General features: G+C 26.1%; 1 protein-coding gene across 5 annotated transcripts in view; it reads left to right on the forward strand.

The window, feature by feature from the left end:
- The window catches only part of LOC112593132, a 60,709-nt gene that overhangs the window by 17,051 nt on the left and 22,424 nt on the right, over positions 1-21,234 (forward strand). For 3 of the 5 annotated variants that reach the window (XM_025337447.1, XM_025337465.1, XM_025337438.1), the window contains exons 2-14: positions 1,676-1,842; positions 4,265-4,446; positions 4,604-4,722; positions 4,793-5,000; positions 5,064-5,254; positions 5,308-5,512; positions 5,659-5,874; positions 5,954-6,169; positions 6,552-6,725; positions 6,787-6,843; positions 6,936-7,098; positions 9,670-9,945; positions 11,836-11,971. In XM_025337447.1, coding sequence (XP_025193232.1) covers positions 1,730-1,842; positions 4,265-4,446; positions 4,604-4,722; positions 4,793-5,000; positions 5,064-5,254; positions 5,308-5,512; positions 5,659-5,874; positions 5,954-6,169; positions 6,552-6,725; positions 6,787-6,843; positions 6,936-7,098; positions 9,670-9,945; positions 11,836-11,971 — 2,256 coding nt within the window. In that variant the 5' untranslated portion in view covers positions 1,676-1,729. Of the gene's footprint in view, positions 1-1,675; positions 1,843-4,264; positions 4,447-4,603; positions 4,723-4,792; positions 5,001-5,063; positions 5,255-5,307; positions 5,513-5,658; positions 5,875-5,953; positions 6,170-6,551; positions 6,726-6,786; positions 6,844-6,935; positions 7,099-9,669; positions 9,946-11,835; positions 11,972-14,678; positions 16,143-21,234 lie in introns of those variants that run through there. The other 2 variants (XM_025337456.1, XM_025337474.1) reach the window with 2 other exon arrangements.

The raw sequence follows: 21,234 nt of genomic DNA on the forward strand, positions 1-21,234 counted from the left end.
TCGTTTTATTTTTAATAAATTTTAATGTATCTAATATTAAGTTATTTAGGTAAATTATTTATCATTGCTTTATAATATTATAAGTTATAACTAATGCAACGATTCACATAATTTTTTTTTTTATTTAATATATGAATTTTTATTGACCAATGTTGTAATTTCATATAATAAAAGTATTTGAGGAAATTTAATAACAAAAAAAACAACTAAATTATTGTATTTTGATTTATTTAAATTTAAAAATAATATTTATGTTAATAATATTATTATTAATCATAAATCACAATATGGTTTTAATGAAAATTAATCATATAACATTAACAAATATTATTTAAATTAATATTTCTTCGTATCTGTAGACTGTACGTATAACTTAACAGTTGTTAATTATTTTTTAGAATAATAATGATGAATGTAAAATTATTTTAAAAGTGTTGAACAATTGATTTTATCATAAACTTTCTACGTGAATTTTCAAAGATTTATAATTTTTATATTATTATAAAATATATAAATCGAAATTTAGACACTATTTTAGTTAGATACTTTTATTATTACCTAGGTACTATACCATTATTTATATTCTTATAACTGTTAGGATTTTATACAATAATATTACAATGTAGTAGAAATTGTTTTGTTTCATATTTCGTGTTTAAAACGTTAGCGTTTTTGAATAATTTATATCCTGAACATTATTCATGAGACTTTGATCATAAATCTTTTGTGCGCATTAATATTGTTATGTACACTGAAATAGATTTCAATTGACTGTTAGGATGAGAACATTAATAAAGAACATTAAATGTAACACTATTGTGTTTTTTTGTGACTTTTAAATCGATTACTTTATTATAATATAATGGCATGTAATATCTGTATTTAGTAGACAGTTGCGTTTTAATTTTGTACACACTATTATATATATATATTACGCTATACGTTTGCACAGCGTACGTTTAAATTACTATGTAGCAAGAGCAGTAAATATACCTACAATGTTTAGTAGCCCTGACCGTGATATAGTCCCGTGACGTCACAGGAATCATATATACCCCCATCGATCGTGGGCGTTGTTAAAGCATCCAGAACGATTCGTTGGGCTGCGGTTTATTATAAACACAGCGCTATCGGGTCATTTTTTTTTTTTTTTATAAGAAGAATTATTGAAATGGGTTTCTATTTCTTTTAACTAAGCTGTGCTATTTTAAATGTTGCATATAATATTGTTATTATATCTTATGTTATATGTAAAAAAAAAAAAAAATTAACAAACTATTGAGGTTTGTTTTTTAAACCTTCGTTTATGGCATTTAAATTATTGTTAAATGAATACTTATATATGTTTGATGAAAATGTGTTTATATTATTTATTTAAAACTATACCCTATTGCCGTATTATACTACTTAAAAGAAAAATTTCATAAGATTTTTTTAATTTTACTTTTTACTTTCATAAAATTACTATAATTGCATTAAGATATTTATAGATGAACATTTTTTGAGTTAGAAGTATACGATAATTAAATAATTTGTACTATGTATATTATTTAATTTTGTTTTTTGCTATATTAGAGTTATCTTTTAATTTTATATTCTTATAATTTTGTGATTTTTTGAAAATTTTGAAATATATAGATTTGTCAAATATTTCATAATATTATTTTATGTACAGAGAATGGGGGATGACGGTGGAGGTTGGTGACCAGAACAGTCGCAGGGGTTGGACATGGGCAATAAACTGAGCTCCTGCGGACCTCTAATCAAAAAATCATACAGATACGATGACGTTGCCGGACCATTTCAAAGCTCATCGAGAAGAAGAGATGGTCATCTTCTTAGGTGATTTTGTTATTAATTAAATAATAAATGTATAAACTAAAAAATTTAATAAAATAAGATAAAATAAATAAATAAACCGTAAGTAACTCAAATATGTATAAACACAAAAGCAATAGAAAATAAATTATATTGTAAAAGTAAAATAAAACGTTACAAAATGTTTAAATCATAATATTATAATGACATATACTTATTAAAAATATCTGTATACGTATCATACTATAACATTATGTGTTGAATATATATTTAATTTTTATTTTATTGTATAACACAATAAAAAGTTTAAAAAGTGTAAAATATAATTATTATAATATTATGGATTGTATTTTGATATATCATTTACCACTTACGTAATTCTTAATGAAATCTATTTAAATTTATTTATGAAATCTAAAACTAATTACATGAAAATCAAATGATTTCTATTATGCTGTTAAGAAAATGTTTATTAGTACAAAATATTCAAACAATTTTCGTATATTGTCATTTTCACGAGGATACATAACATACTATTAAAATTAAAACAAAAATAAATAAATATGTTTTATATTGATCTGTCAGAAACGACATTCAAACTGTATTCATCGTTGCACAAAACGCATTTCGTAGAAAATATTTATTTTATTTTTAATAAAATTTTGTTTATATTATATACTTATATTTTATGCATATATTTTAAAACTATAAATTTATATAACATATTATGATAGACAGAATGGTTTAGAATTCATATTACAAAAATGGTGCGAATTTCATACTGATGTTATGAGATTACAATCGTGTTTTTCATATTTTTAGTCATCAATTGATTTCTTTGAACTTTGTTTTTATTTAATATTCAAAATTTCCATCTTTTCAAGTATTTTTCGTAAATAATTTCAAATTAATATATTAAACTCCGTAATATTTTGTTAAATTAAATCATTTTGAATAGTGTTTAATCAATTTTTTATAAAATATAAAAATATTTAGGTAAATAGATAAATATATTATTTTAAACATATTAATTTTTTATTTCTATTCAATAAACACATAATTTAATAATAACATGAAAATATGTATTACACAATTTAATTTTATAATTACTAAAACTCTATTACTATAGTATTATATAATTATTTGTGTATACTGAAATTATGTTTTATTTTATAGTTTTCAAATATTATTATTATCAAACCATCAACATTTGAAATTTCTAAAGAATTATAAATTAATGTATAATGAAACTCTGAGATTTAAGAATTTATGTATATATGGTAAACATAAGGAGAAACAATAACTCATGAAAACTTAAAAAGTCATAAAACATTGAAGTAGATAATTATTATTGTGTAAAGTCTGTTTTCCCCTAAAAGATTCAATTGCTACGAAGTTTTAAGTTGCTTATTATTATTTAGTATTGATATAATAACGTATAATATAGTATTTAAAAAAGATTTAATCTAAAATTCTAGATTCAGTTATGCAATTTTCAAGAAAAGTTCACTTTTAAATAAATTATAAATTCCAATTTTATTATAATAAATTTAACAAATATTTATTATTTTATGTACTTTGAACTATTACATTTTTTTAAATTTCATTACATATTAAATGAATAAATTATGTTATGTTGTATAATAAAAAAAATAAATAAATTAGAGTATAATAATTAGCTTAATACAGTTTAATAATTAATAAGTTCTGAATAAAATGTACTCATATATTTAAATAAGCTTTGTTGTATAGGTATATTTCATATGTATGCATAACATTTTATAGATATCATGATTATTTTTCTGTTTTAATTTTTATATATTGAAAAAAGTTTTATAAAAAATCTTTAATATACTCTAGTTTTAAAGTTTTATATTAAAAATAGCATCATTTTTTTTTCTGTAAAAACGTATTATTTAAAAAAAATATGTTTATATTAGTCATTTGATCCGTTATTTTTATATTATCGGTAGTACTTCATTTCATTAAATAACTTGGCAACTTCAAGTTTCATATTATATACTCTAATAACAGGTGATAATAAGTATTATCATTATATTTGACAACTCTCAAATTAGGTACGAAATTCAAAATCTACTGTACCTATGTCTATTTATAATTTTATAGTTATTATCTTCAATAGACTGGAATATATACCAATTATTCCTCATGATAATAAAACAGATAAGAGTTTGAATTTTAAAGTAATTAATGGGAAACTTTTTAATTTATCTCAATATTTCTTTATGTTAAGTAATTTTTTTAATTTTATATGTAATAAATATTTACTATGTACTATTGCTGTATACGTATACATTTATTGATAAAAAATAACATTGAAGATCAATTATTTTATTTTACGATAATATATATAATTTGTCCAGTATATTTGTGTGTTGCATTTCATTTCATGTATGTGTTAAATACATTTTAAATTTAATTTCAGATTATGGGCTGAAGTATTTCATGTGAGTGCTAAAGGAGAAGAAATAAAATGGCAACAAATATCCGAAGATCTCGTTCCTGTAAACATTACGTGCTTACAAGATGGACCAGAGTATATATTCCACATCACTGCTTACAACAGTCAAGTGGAAAAAATTATGGATATTCGCCTGGTTCAACCAGGTATATTAGTATTTAAATTCTCAGTTAATTTTTATAATACACGGAAACCTATCAATATTTGACATTTTAAGAAAAGTTTAATATGTCTGATAATAAAGGATGTTTGTAAAAAGAAGTTTTATTGTAAACGTATACTAAAAAATTGCGTTTTTTTTAGGTACAAAAATAGGATTAGCTTCAGAATGTTTTGCGTACTGGAAAGAACCACATAGCAATGACACTTGGGGCCTAAATTTCACATCCCCAATAGATGCTAAACAATTTAAAGAATGTTGCGTAAGTACAATTAAGTACTTACATGGTTTATTAATAAAAAAATTTTAATCTTAATATTATTTGTTTATAGACTCCAACTGTGAAATTGTCTCGGAAATCATCTTCATCGTATTCTTTAAAATTAGATACGTCGAAAAGGCAAAGTACGAAAGTGAGAAAAAAACCGCTATCGACACCAACTTCACCTAGTAGATCAAGGGAGCCACAATGTACTTGCATGACAGCTGATCAATTTAATAGACTCAGGGCACAAGATCCAAGATACAATAAAGAAAGATGTTTGTTATATTTTAGATGATTATCACATAACACAGATAAAAAAATAATATAATTTTATTTAGCTTCTACGTTACCGCGTTCTCATACTCGACAACTTTCACTTGGAGATGGACCTTTGGAAGCTGATAAGTCAACAGTACCTGAAGATACATCCAAACAGACCATATCCCGAAGCTCAAATACGAGAGACAGAGAAACTGCCACGCCCGGTGGAAAACTAAACATTACCGGAACTGGGTCACAAACAGAACAGGTAAAAAAAAAAATAGTTAGTTAAACATAAAAAATATAAAAACGATTGTATAGGGTCAACAAGAAAGTTGTAAAAGTGAAGGAGTGCAAACAATCGGTGCTAAGACTACGTCTACCACAGGCACATGCACTCCAAGAATGCCCTCCAAGGACTATTCAGAAGGGTATGTGGAGTCAGATTTATTTAAATCATCAACAGCTTCAAAAAATTCAAGAAATCAAAACAAAACATATAGAGATGATTATCGATATAGAGATAGTGAGTTATAACTGATTTTTATAAAATATGATAAATTTTAGTTAAATTGTTATTTTGTTATTAGTACCTATTATATATACGATTATTTTGCTTAAAAATATTTGATTTGAATTTAATCTAATTTGAACAATTCAAAAACAATCTAGATGTGGGATTAATGAAACGTACATTAAAACCAATGCCATCTTTAGAAAGTCCTGTTACTTCACCAGAAATGAATCGAAGACGTGGTTATAGTTATTATACTCAGCCATCATCAATGTCTACAATGATATCTCCTATGCCACAATGTCCAAGACAACAATCAACATCAGAGTCAGAGTCTAATGTAAAACATAGAAATTCACGATTTAATAACTCAGGTAAAGTCATAACTATATTTTAAAAGTAGAAATAAAACCAATAATTAATTTTAATTTTGTTTTTTACTTTTTAATTAAGGTTCCCGCTCATCTTATGATATAGGTCGAAATGGTCAAGTAAGGGATCCAAGAGGTCTTTATTTGGAGTTGGATAGAAATGGACGGCCTACTCAAGGTGGAGACGTTTCACCACTCTCTGATAACGTTATGTTTGATAACCAGTGTTATGGAACAACACCTAGCTCGAGCAATGGTAATTCCGACCAGGAACAGAGTAACAATAAGGGCATATCAGGTCCGTACGCATGGACAACAAAAAGCATGCTGGACCGGTTGGTCAATAGGTAGAAAAATAATTAGAGGGCTCTGTCATGTATTGAAATACAGGTTTTAAGTTTTACAGTAAAACTTAAAATACGAGTATAATAGGTTGTGTGCTTTCCATGCGTATAATTTTAATAAACAATTATCTTATTGTATAGTGCTTAAATATTTGCAAATTAAAAAAAAAAAAAAAAACAATAGGTTTAATTTAATAAAAAGTAAATAATGATAGTTATATTTTAGAAATTAAATGCACTATTTAATTCAATAAAATAAAGCAATTAGGTAAAAAAATTAATAACAATAAAATGTTTGTTGTAAAATAAAATATACTAAGATAATTTTAACTTTAGGACGTTATCAAAAACATGATAATCAAACAACAAGTACTCCTGGTTCACCAACTAGTCGACTTTTACTCGAGTATGAAATGCACTTACGAAATACTTTAGCGCGTGGTATGGATGCTGAGAGTTATAGTTTGCACACATTTGAAGCACTGCTAACACAGAGTATGGAAAATTTAGGTAACTTAAAATATTAACTTTTATTAGATAACAAAACTTTAAACTATGGTTACATTTTTAGAGATGGCAGAAAAGTTGCCCCCATTAAACTCAAGAAGTCCGTATCCTATAAGAAGGCGTTAGTAAAATAATTATTCTATAATTTATCACTACTCACTCATGTATATTGTATTTATTAAAATAATTTGATTACTATGTACTTATTTTTAGGACCGATGAGTGCTGGAGGGAGCTTTAATAGATCATCTACACTTCCACATAGAATCGAAAGATCATCCAGTGCTACAAGAGAGGGTTATTATAGTGATAGACAAGATGCAGCTAGAGAAAGAGACAGAGAACGAGGTTACTTATCTGATCATGCACCTTCTAGGTAAAATTTAAATAACATGTTACATTTATGTGTAACAATTATAGAAGTTAAACTATTTTAGTAATAACTGTTTTCAAAATTAGAAAAAAGTTAAAGAGGAACTTAATAAAAAAAAAGTTTTTAAAAATTATAAGTAAGTTCAAAAAATTTTTTTTCTACAAACTCATATCATATACACTTTAAAAGTGAATTGGTTATTTAATGTATTATTTTAATTAACCTTATTTTGATATCTTAATAAGTAAAAAATTAATTTCTATAATGTTTTAGTGTTTAAAAAAAAAAATAAAAAAATTGTGTAAAAACTATATAAAATTAAGTGTAGTAGTGTGAACTTTATTGCTTTCATCAAAGTACATTAAATAATAATAAAAAAAAAAAAATCATAAAATCTTGTAACTATAATGTTAAATATTTTATAATTATCATTAATATTTATAACTCAGAAAGTGTAAGTATCAGAGAAATTATTCTATAACTGTCAGCATCTTAGAATATAATTATATTAAGATCATACATTTAATTCTACGAACTATCAGAAAAAGGCAAGGAATAAATATTTTAAGAATGAGAAAAATACTTTTGAAATTATATTGAAATACATGATACTAGGAACTAAAAATATTTTATAATTTTTTGGAACATGGTCATTTTTATGCAAAATTACTTTTCGAAAAATCTTTTTTGTTTTTTGGTTATCTCGTAATTCAAAAATAAAAATGCATAGTCAAGACATGAAATAAATGAAATATTTTGATTCTTTTTGAGCTATTTATAAATATTTGGAATGTTACTATTTTTTTCTTCAATTCATGTATGATAAAAATGTTGTTTAAGTATAATAAAATTTGAAAAATACAACTTTCATACATTATGTTGTTAATATCCTAATAAAAAAGATCGGAATAACATGGTCACAATTTACATCTAAACCTCTAAAAGGCATTTTTTTACGAAATTTGTCAAAATCACCAAAACAAGTTAGTAATTTGGTAGTTAAATAAGTATGAAAGTAGGTACCGCTTTGTTATACAGTAGGAGTCAAGTGGATCACTGTAATGGATGTATTTAATTTAAATTTAATGATTTACTATTTTATATGAAGTATATTATTGTTATATTATTTTTATTAACTTTTGATTCAATATAACCTTATCGTAAATAACAGTGTGAATAGGTTTATGGTATAAAACTATTAATAAGTTACATCTTAAAATTAATCTACGTAATTTTAAATTATAATCACGTATAGTATAATTTATGATATACGAAAAAATATAATAATTCTCAAGGAATAATAATTTTAGATCATAAAAAAAAATAAATCAAATCGTTATTGATTGCAAAAATCTGTGATTTTTTTTAAATTAAAATTTAAAATCCATAAAAAATTATCGTGTTTCTTTATTTTTTAAATGAAAAATATACATTAATCATTAATTCATCATTAATACATTTATTGCTTCACTTAGAATCTAAAATTCGTAACATTTTTAAAATACAATATTCCTCATGAGTTTAATTTATTTAAATCCAAAAAATAGTTTTTATATAACTATATACATTTTTATGACAATTTAAAGATTTGATTATTCATTTTTTTGAAATTTGCTTCTACTTTACTACTCATACTTTAATACTCAAATTCAAATGTTTAAAAAATAGGTGATCATAATTTTTTTATTGGTATTAGAAATTTAAGTTATGACGAAAAAAAATAATTAAAATAAGTTGAAAAATAAAGAATGATATAGTATTCTGTAATAATTGAATTGAATTATTTATAAGGATTTAAACTATTACGTTTATTACGAGTACTATATTTTTTTCTATAAACCTTGATGTTTTAAAAAATTTAGATTAACCTTCAGATATTACTTATTTCTACAGTAACTAAATTTTATCTTAAACGTTACTGACCTAATTATTAACACTGTTCTACAATAATAAAATGTATAAATATATAAGTACTAGATATTTATGTACTATAATAATTAATAATATAATAAATTCCATGTTTTCAACTAACGTTAATTCAATCTACTGTATTAATAATAGTAAAATAGATTGCTATTTTAGCAATTTTAGTATTTGAATAATTTTTGTTGTATATTTTAAAGAAAATCAAAGTCATTAATAATTTTTAACTATCTTTATAGTTTTTACTTTTATCTAGAAAACATATATTATATTATTATAATATAATAAACTATGTTATATAGTCTGAATTAACCACATACATTTAGATTAATAAATGAAGGTTAAATATAAACCAGTGTTAGCGTTAGATAATGAATAATACTTATATATGACGTCGAATTTTAAACATAATATTATATAGTTATTAGATACGGAGCAGTAGTATTATTAAATAGTCTTATTATTACGCTAAATAATAATATTATACGTATAGTTATACAAACCATTAAAAAAATTAATATTATTAATATAAAAAGTACCATAAACTTTACTATAAAATTTAATATATTTAATTATATTTAAAATGCAATGTTTGTTGATGATTCATCTCGTTAACTACCTCGTAATAATTTATTATTATTATCATTTTAGCAATAATAGATGTGCCAACTGTTGGAACGAATCTGCTCGAGCTCAATGGTTTAGACATAGTGATGGTTGGCGGTGCGGATCTTCAACCATGGGAAGTAATGCATCAAATACTGGTGTTCCGTACGGTTCTTTTGACGGACACCATGCTCATCATCACGGTCCACCAACAAGGGCTAACAAAAGATCGGCTTGGGAATCTTTACCATCACTTCGTCATGAAAATAGTCTTATGACAGATAATGAATACAAATCTAATAGGAATGAATTCGAACAAAGGTAGTTAAATTAATGATCACAATATTTATTCTGACAAATCGTGAAGTTATATTTTACATAGTTATTAACACTATTTTATTCAGATAGAATAAATAGAATTTTTTTATTATTATAAAAACTATTGTGTTTTTAATTGTGATTAGATATAAAATCATATAAAATTAAATTAATTACTAATAACCATAAGCTATAAACTCAAGTTTTATTATCGTTTCATAATGTATGTAATGAAAATAATTTATAATAATATAATATAATATTATTTTCATAAATTGCTAAAAATTAAAAAGTTTACTTTAATTGTTTTATATTGTATTTAATATTCAAAAATAATTGTGATTAAATAGAGAAATTTGTTTTGTTATAATTGTATATGTATACATTTAAATCCAGGAGATAATAAATAAGAGGGTTAAGAGTATATTATCGACTAAATTTTTTTTTATGTGAGTTATGAGAAATTCGTTTATTATGATACCGTGTAATAACGATATTCCGGGTAAAACTATTCCAAGCAATGTATTTGGTTGGTTTTATATCTTATGTGTAGTACTTTTAATCGTATATAACGGTATCAGTTACAACAACAATCCGGATATAGCGATGTTATTTTGAAATGAAAATTGGTTTTTATATTCACCTATAGCAATTAATAATACATGCACAAGTTGTAAGTTTGATTTCGTTCGAAGCAATAAGTCTTATTCTCATTGGTAACAGATAATGTGTCTTGTACGATACGTATATTGTATACGGCATACTTATTTAAAGTACTGTCTATTTCGCAAGTTAATTTTTATATTGGTCAGATGCGTACTTTTGTTTCAATAAATAGCGCTATAAATACGCCAGAAGTATCAATGGTATTAAAGTATATTTCTAATTTTGTTAAAAAATTCTTATTCAAATTATAAACAAAGCACTATAATAGATTATTTTTCAAACATATCGTAAACATATATGTACTGCATGTTTGTACTTTTATTAAAAATAATAAATACCTTTATTGATAAAACATGTAATCTTAAATAAAATTGTTCAAAAAAAAAAAAAAAAAATGTGTTTAATAAATCATTTTTTCAAAAAAAAAAAAGTTAATCTTTATAAACCGGATAAAATGAAGCTCAGTTGTAACGAATAGATTCTTTAGGTCCCTTGAAGATCGCAATAAGCGTATTTGACTGTATATAAAAATGTCTACTTATTATTTTTTCTCTTTAATTTGATAGAATTATATTAATACTACGAAAAAAATGGTTTTGAATTTAAATCTCTTTTTTATTAACTATTTAACAATTGTTTAAAGTTTTTTTTTTAATAGTTAATAACTTTTTATTAATTATAAATAATGTTAAACAATTATAGTTTAAAAAAAACAAATCAAAAAAAAAACATTTTTAAAATGTAATTTTTCTAAATTGTATGTTTATTACTAATATGCTTTAGATATAAAATGTGATATTCAAAGTTTTGATCTGTTTAGTGCAATTAATGACAATTGCATTCATGCTATAAAGCATTAATATTTTATATGTGATAATAGCTTATGGTTTATATGTCATATTAAAATGAGAAAAAATATGAATAATTGCTTAAACTATCAGATATGGTTCAAATATAAACGTTCGTTCTAAATAATTCTGGCACCTCTATAAACAATCTTCTTTGCAATTTTCGTTAAAATTTGTTGATAAGTTTTTAATTTTATAATTTATAAACCATTATCAAAGCACATATTAATTTATGTATATAGATAGTTTAATACTAGTTACTAATAATAACAAATAATAATTAATTGTAGTTTAAAGCAGTTTGTATTTGTTATATTCAATAATATTAAATATGAATTATTATTGTAAACTAATTATGAATTATATTAATTATTTTTAGAATGTTCGAACGACAAGATAGTGCCAGGATGGATTATATGGCTGAAAGAGAGGCTAGACATAGTTTTAGTGGAATTACACAGCAGACTTCTGTTGAAAGCACAGATTCTCGTCTATGCTACCTTACATCATCAGAAGTAAGTACATTTTAAACCAAAAACAGCTAGCTTACAAAATATATGTATATATAAACTATTTGTCCTTGTGTACTTCGTTGCTTGTTTGGTTGTCCTTGGACTTCCTTCGTCTTAAACTCTATTAAATTTAAACTGCACAGATATTTATTTCCTTTTTATCACATTCGTTCAAAACAAAAAATTTGAAAATCTACTGTGTACATTCATTAAAGAAATTGTACCACCTATTTAATTTATTTGTATATCATTCATATATTTTTTTAATTACTTCGTCGTTGAGTTAATGATTTGCATATCATTTTTTAATATATTTAAAAATACATTGTTTGTTTATAGAATAATAGTTTATTTAAAAACTTATTTTATTTGTAAATACCATTTAAGTCATACAATATTTAATGTTGTATATTTTTGTTACTCATAACATTAATATAAATTATAATCTATAATCAACAACAACAGCCACTTAAATAAATAAAAAAATATTTTATTTTTATTTTAGTTAAAACGATATTTATATGTAAGTCACTCTATAGCAATTTAAAGGGATTGAAAAAATAAGCTATGAATATTATTTGAGTTTCAAGAAATTTATTGATATATTTTTTATTGAAAGCGATTCAGTATCTTTGATATAAAGAATAATATTAGCTATAAAATCATGTACATACTCGTATATGAATATTATTGGAGTATAGTAATCGTGTACAAAATAAGAATAACAACATTGGAGTATTGAATTTTTCGGGTAGATTTACATTCTGATTATTTGATTTAAACTAAATTGATTTAATACACGTTAATAAGAAATAAGTTTTTGTTACAAGTTACAACGAAATTAATGTGGTTCGTTATTTTATAATAAAAATGAATATTTATATGATATTTTTAGCATTCTAATAGAATAGTATTAAAATAAATCTACTTTTTAATTGGCGAGATCAAATTTATCTTGATACTTGAAGTATTCTTATAAATTAGTTGACACAATACTCAGTAATTTTGTTAACTTTTCCCAGTATCCAATTAACAGAGTAACGATGTGAAAATAATATACAGAGTTAAATTTTACGAATATACATGATATAAATTAAATTAAGTCTCTACACATATATGTATAACTTTTATGACATGATTATGATTATTATCTGTAATTAATACTCAACCACTTTTTTTGTCGTATACTTATATCTTCACCTGTATATATTATATATATATATATATATGGTAGAGGAAAATAGATATACATTAGAAACGTATTATAGAGTGAATTCGCATAGTATTTTTTTTTACAAATTTTATGATTTTAAAGAAGGTAACAATGCCATTAATTAAAATAACTTAAATTGAGCTCATAGCTTTAGATGTTGTAAAATGGACTTACTCTTTTCCTACTTTTCTAATATATATAGAGGAGTGGGCAAAAAGTGGTCTAGTATATTACTAGTATACTTTTAGTGTTTTTACATCTAATGCTAATTTCTTGTCATATATAATGTAATCTTTGAAACGAATTTCAATAAAACAATATTATATAGTTAGTAAGTAATTAAAAATGTTTTGCGTGTAGTACGTATACTAATAATTAATTTCAGTCAAGTCAAGTTCGACTATTCACGTATAAAAAATAACTAAAAAAAAATTTACAGAAGAATTTTTTTTTTTCAAAAGCTTTATATCAAAGAATAAAATTATTGAATAAAATTCTTTTAAAAAACAGTTATTAATACATTGTATACAATGTCGTGTACTTTTGTCTTAACCATACATACTTATATATTTTGTCGTTTTTGATTATGAACTATTATATTATTACCGTCTTATAACCTGACCGTTTTTCACATCAATTAATAATTTAATATGTACATTTTTATAGAATTGTTTTAAAAAATATAGACGAATATGAACAAAACTATTAAATGCTCACGTATATTTACATTTGTTGGTAAAAAAATGGACATTTATATTTTATTCGTATTATTTTGGAACACAGCGTTACTATATGTATATTATAATAATATATTGTATGCAAAAGAGTTACACAGTTTGCTTAATGTTTAACAAAATCCTGTTAACTGACGAGGAACATTTAAGATACACAAACGACTGAACAAAACGAAACAGATACATATGCCGCGGAATATAGGTACTTTAAAAATGTAAATTTTTAAGAGACGTCTCACGTTCGATAGTATTAACATAGCTAATATCTACTATACATCTGCATATTATATTTTACGGTTGAAAAACATTTCTACAAAACGGGAACATCAAAGGAATCAGTTGTTATTTCTCGAGGTATTTCCAAAATATAACCTGTAATGATGTAATTAAAAATACGCGTTTTCTTGTATTAATTGACAATAATAATAACAATCAAACACATCTTGAACGGGAAAATGTTTAAAAACTCCTTTTCAATTATTTTTCTCCGCCAATTATTTGATGCAGTGTCCGCGATACCCGAGAACCTTTTAGTATTTCGCTATTAATAACGTTGTAAAACATACACTCGAACGCACACACTGTGTTTTATTTTGTTCGTTTTACTCGGCAAACGCGTGTACGGATTCAATACACATATTTTCTCGTTCGTCGGGCCATTTCCTTTTGATGTGTTACACCAGAGGGCGCCGTCCGGGCGCCGGGACGCTGCGAACGCCGCTGAAATACGCCCTCGTGATACACCCTCGTCCGCTAGTCCGCTAATGGAAGCTGAACGATCGCGTCGCGCTCCCCGCAGTGTACTACAGCACTCGGTACGGTTGCAACGCCACCGTTACAGTCGCACCGCCGTGTACCGGACACCGAAACGCTACGGCCGTGTACCGATCGCACATTCGCGTACGGGACAGCCTTAGTTCGTTTATGGTCGTGAATTTCGAGCGGACGACGACAATCGCAATCCGTCTGTAACGCCATTGACTCTACGGACATTTGTTTTGGACAACACGTCGAACGCGCTACGTTTACGTTTATCGGACAACAGATAGTCTTGCCCCCCGCCGCGATCGACATGTCTCGTCCTGCCGCCGGTCCGCTCGTCGACGACAACAATATTGTAGTAGCGGTGGTCGTCGTCTCGGCACCGTTGTAAAGCCATCGCTGTGGTGGCGTTCGACCGGGCCGCTACCGCCACCGTCGTCGGTACGAGGTACGACAACGCTGCGGCAGTACAGTAGTGCGACAACACAAGTAATACGTGGGACGGCGATACCGAACAGTAGCGACGATGGACGATCCGGACGTGTCGACGTGGTGTTGTTATTGTTTGCGGTGCGTCCGGCGACGGCGTTCGGTGCGCGTCGAATGCCGAACGGCGGCCGTGCTGCCGCGCGTGCACCACAACTGCCGCATTGCGGCGGTCGCCGAATAACGGCAATCACGCTGTCCGCCGATGAAAATGGTCGAAACGAACCGGCCGAAACCGCCGTTGGACGTCGCCACCGCGGCGGCCGACGCGAACTCCTCGCCGACGCAGCAGCAGCATCAGCAGCAGCAGCAACAGCAGCAGCACGAACACCGCCAGCAGCGACGTGAACGCCAGCAACAAATCGAATACCGGCAACAGCACGGGCAGCAGCCTTTGCAGCACCGCCCGCAGCAGTCACGACACACCAAGACGGTACACTTCGAGACGGACGCGTTGCCAGACGTCACGGCCGCCCACTCTGCGGCGTTGGCAGTGGCCGCTACGACCGACTGCACGGCCAGCGTCACCAGTCTGCCCGACCAGTTCGACAGGCACGTACAACAGTTGTTCACGTTTATCGGCACCGCTCTGAGCGGAGGCCACGATCGTTATTGCAGCGACGACGGCGACGACCGCAGTGATGACGATGACGACGGCGACGACGACAGTGACGACAGCGATTGCGTTAGTGATGGATTTTGTGGCGGCTGCGGTGGCGGCAACGACGGCGACGACGACGACGACGACGATGACGACGAAGACGACCGGAGGTCGGTTAGCGACAGCGAGACCATCAGGAGGAGATCGACGTACCGGCGGCGACCGGCTGCGTTGGTGGCGTCGTACGCCGCGTCGTCGTTCTCGGGTGGCGCGCGTACCATCAGTTTTGAATGCGATGTGGACAAGGGCAACACGCCGTTCAGGCACAGGCACTGCAAGACGACGGCCGGCACGTGCAACAGAGTTTTCCTCAAAAAGGTAACGTGGCGGATCCTAGTGGTAGTTGCAGTGTCCCACCTCCCCCGCAGCGGGTGGATGGTTAAGTATTGTTTTAGTATCGACCATTTTGACACGATAGGTAGGCTACGTGTCTAATGCTTACGTAAAAAAAAACAATTTAAAACATGCCTATAATTGACGTTCAAAAATTATTTCGTATAAATTTTCCGATATATATTATTCCGACCGCGCTTTTGTCAGACGGCCAGAATATTGTGAACTTATACGTTTGCCGGAGAAAGTTCAATGGTGATTTTTTAACGACTAAAGTTTATGCCATACACGCTCGTTTAAGAAAAAAAAAGTAATAAAAGTTTGTGGCGCAGAGTTGGTGACGACAACGCCGACGCCGTGTCGTCGCAAATCACGGTGACAGAGCAATGGCGTGGTAGTGTGAGAGGCAATTATAATGTGGCATTTTGTCCGGAAATTAAAAACGTTTAATAGAAAAGCCTTTTCTATTCCGCCTCGCCGGATATCTCATGCAGCCGGAACTAAGACAATAGGGACATTTGTAATATTACAATTTTTGCCGTACACAGCTAAGGGTATTATTACAATGGAAATGTCGAGATTAGAGTTTTTTTTTTTTTTTTTTCTGTTATTTTACTACCTATAACCTCTTATTATTATTGTTACTTTACATGTTATCTACTAATTTCAAATAAATTCATGGAAATAAAGAATATTTTCATTGTTTGACATCGAATGAAATATTTACGTAGTAGATTTCCCATTGCAAAACGAAATACATACATATATGTGTGTATATACTAATATTTGCGAATCTAAAAATTTTATTTTAATGTTTTTTTGCGGATAAAGAGAAGTTCAAACATAATAATATAATATCAGAGTGATAAAATTACAACGGATTCAAATTATTATTTACTGAGTATTATTGTTAGTACATTGTAATATCTAATGTAAATAGGTAGGTATATGTTTCTAAAATAAATACTTCTGAATCGTATTTTTTACTTTTTAATATTACCGTTTTTAATTCTAATAAATATGCGTGTTCATACCTTAAATCGCAATAAATAATATTTATTTAGAAACTGTATTCACATTTTTCTATTTACTTTTGAGTAGATACACATAACTCATGTTTAATAACACATAAACGATTTTCAGATCTTTAGATTTCGTGTACGTATTAAATCATTGTATAGAAAGTCATAACTAAATAAAATTATCTTATTTTTTCAAATAAGTATAGCATACATATTAATGATAAAATGTCTCACTTCTTCCCCAGTTAGGCTAGGTTTAAATTTATTGTTGAATAAATTGCAATTTATTTTTAATGCCAAAACCCATACGTTTAACCTATGGTTTAATTTAAAAGTTCAAAGTTTAAATTTCAAAAATTTATTTTAATTTTAGATATCGATGTTATTTATTAGATTTGTTTTAAAACAGCTAATTTTTTGAATTGGGTATTTCAACTTTAAAGTTTTTACTATGTTCTATTATTTCTATCAGTTAATAATTATACGCCATATTATATATCCATAAAATGTTTAATAACTATAATTATAAATATTTTTTATAAGTTATATAAAAAATATTTGTGTATGCTTTAATATATCGAGCTCTACTCAAAATGATTTTTTAATGATGTAAAAATGTATAAAAATAATATAATAATACATTAAAGTGAGCGAAAAAAAATGAGTACTAATATCAAGTCTCTGTCTACTGCCCAACTTCTTTTTAAAACTTTTATATTCAAATTGATATTCATTAGTTGTTTACCTTTTTCCATTCAACTATATAATTTTACGATATTTTTTTTTTTAATGTAGATATTTTTTATCAAGTGTTTATATCTTGACAATAGTGATAACCTATAAATTAATGTTAAGTCAAATGGAAGTATTATTTACGAGGACCCCAAAACCATAAATATTGTCTCCATTTTGTAACCATAAAAAGTAGATAATTTGCGTTTAATAGAACCAATAGTATTTTGTTAACTTAAATATTAGAGTGAATTAACTAATAATAAAAAATTATAAAAGACAATACTAAGAACCTGTACTCATACATAAGTAAGTTTTTATAATGTAAACAGTTTAAAAAAATTATGAGAATGGTCATAAAAATAAAGTATTTGAAAATGTTCGTGACACTCAATTGGTGATCTCTTTTAAAATTTTAATGAGAGATCTAATGTTTATATTATAAAGAAAAACTTCTTAATATCTTTCCTAATAAAAACCTCCAATACGATTAAATTAACCGAAAATTTGTATAGAAAAATAAATTACAACATTTAAAAATATTAAATAAAATGCAATAAAAACAATTCGAATAATTTATTAAGTTTCATATTTGTTATTAATTAGAGTGTATTGCTTTTTATATATTAAAAAAATTGATTTTTAACGTATGATCAGTATTCAGTTTCTAACTGAGAATAGGTATTTAATTCACCACAGCATATTGTTATACTCAATTCACATTAACATATATTGTTAATTTTATGAGCCTTTAATGAAATAAATAACGATTGATCTATATTTCAGAGTTAAGATAAAATGTTTAAATGATAATTTTTCATCCGTTTAATTAAAATCTAATTGTAACATTATTTAATTAGACTGAGAAGGTTAATACATAATAAAAACGTAATAGCTTACTAATATATTTTTATTCAGTATATAAATTTAATGTGAAAATAAATATTTTATCAGTTCGTTTAAATCAAAATTTGATAATATGTGTATAGTTAATTAAAATAAGTAATTTATAGCTATATAATGTGACGTATTAATCATACTAAATGTACGTCTACATTTTATTAGGCAGCATATGTATTAATATAAAGTATTTAAGATTTTGTACGTCAACGTCGCATATTTAATAGGGCAAATGTATTTCAATCGACTTAAAATTAAATTTTTTTACGTGTAGGTACCTTTAAAAGTGAAGTTTTTTTTTGAGCTACTGATTTTTTGTTAATATTAACATTTATGTCATAACTTATAACTATAAAGAATATTATTTAATATATTTTTTTACAGTGACTCATTTCAATCAGCTATAAAAAAAAAAAATGTATAAAACATTTAATATGCTTGATACTTTAATTTGGATTTTATTAAAATATGTTTCTATTGAATTTATTTTTGTCAAAACATTAATTTTTGATTTTTTATAATATATATGGATTAATTATAATTTTTTATCTCTATTTTTGTTACTTTATCTGAGATTCTGAGCTATACTTGTTTTAGTTATTTGTTATGTGTCTATCTATATCGCCCTACATTGTCTTCTTATTGTCAAAATAGTTTATCTTAAATATAAATAAATGATATTTCAATGTGTACTTTTAAATTAATTTTAAAATAAACATCATATACAGATGGTCTTTAATATTTCTGTCGTGTAAACGATTATACCAATAATAAGTACTGAACTACTTCATTTAGAACCGTTCTAGATAATAAACTTTATAAGAAGCTGTAGCTGTCTTATCATAAATAACTAAATACATTAAAAATCTTTTAGAGGTATCATTCAATTAAAAAACTTAATTTATACCAGAAAAACAAACTGCAGGAGTAGTAGTGTACCTAAAATGCCTATTTAAAACACCGTGTATACATACTTTTATTACATAGTGTATTATTACGTCTATATTAAATTAATAGTTTATCAAAAATAAATAAATAAATAAATAAATAAGTAAAATAATAATGAAAATTAACTTTTGCCAAGAAAACAACATTCAAAATAAAAAAACGGCTGAAATGACACTGGTAAAAATTAGACACATAAACCTATTTTTCGTACTATTTATTTTTAACTGATTAGAGACCTCAATAAATTTACTTAGCGGTTTTAGGTGATCTTAATACATTTAAAAATAAAAGTTTAAATAAAAATAAAAATGAATACATTTTATATTTTTATTTAATCTGAATTCTTATACAATCTCTTAGTTTTATGTATAGATCAAACTTTAAATTGCTATTTTGATTTTTAATTACAGCTACAAGAATTGAGCAAAAACAATTCAAAGAATTTTAAATTTATGAATTTACAAATTAATTTAAATATAAAAATTATTTCTTTAATCGCGTAAACGGTTTATGAACGTTTTATATAATAAACATTTTAATGGTGTTGCGTACTACTAAGTATTAATACTAATGAAAATGTTATATTTTTAGCTTAATTTTAAAAACATTAAAAATGCATTATCGTCTTTATAATATAGAGTTATTATTATTAAATGTTTATATATATTTAAAACTTTTATATGATTTTATAGTTTATCTCAATAGTCTATCATTAATTGTCATAAAATAAAATATTCTTGTAAAATTCATACTAATCGTTTATATTTTATCTGTCATATATTGAAAATAATTATTTTGAATTAATATTTATCGCATTCTAACGTATTTTGAATAATTAAAAATTATTATTTTACTGCTAAACATTTATGAATAATTAAAGTTGTTATAACACGTTTAAAATTAAATTTTATATTAATGTTGATAAAAATTAATAAAATGTAACTAAACAATATCTATTTTTTAACATTTACATATTTTTTAATATACTTATAGATTATAAAAGAGTAATAAATCTAACAATTATTTAATTATTTAATTATTTATTATACTCTTAAATTAATTTAAATTAATTGTATTGTTATTTTCTTTTCATTTAAATGCACTTCTAACTTTATTGTTTATTCAGTTAAATAATTTTAATTTTTTTTAAGTTTAAAATACCCTTACTTAAAAAACATTATGTAGATAAATAAAAGTAATTTAAAATAAAATATTCAATGGCTACCCCTCATAGTTTAAGTATACATATTATTAAAATAAAACAACAAGGCAAATAAATAAAATAACAATAAAACGAAAATATTTATTGTATTTTCCTTCATTAATGTTTAAGTTTTCATAATATATTTAATTTTATATTTCTGTCATTATTATGGTTTATTTTAAACATAAAATAATCATACTTGAATAATATAATAATGATCAATTAAGATTAGTGGTAAGTAATGATACATAGCGGAGAGTAGAATGTTTTG

This window comes from Melanaphis sacchari, unplaced genomic scaffold, assembly GCF_002803265.2.
Source record: "Melanaphis sacchari strain LSU unplaced genomic scaffold, SCAv2.0 Contig0_pilon_pilon, whole genome shotgun sequence".
Lineage (NCBI taxonomy): Eukaryota > Metazoa > Arthropoda > Insecta > Hemiptera > Aphididae > Melanaphis > Melanaphis sacchari.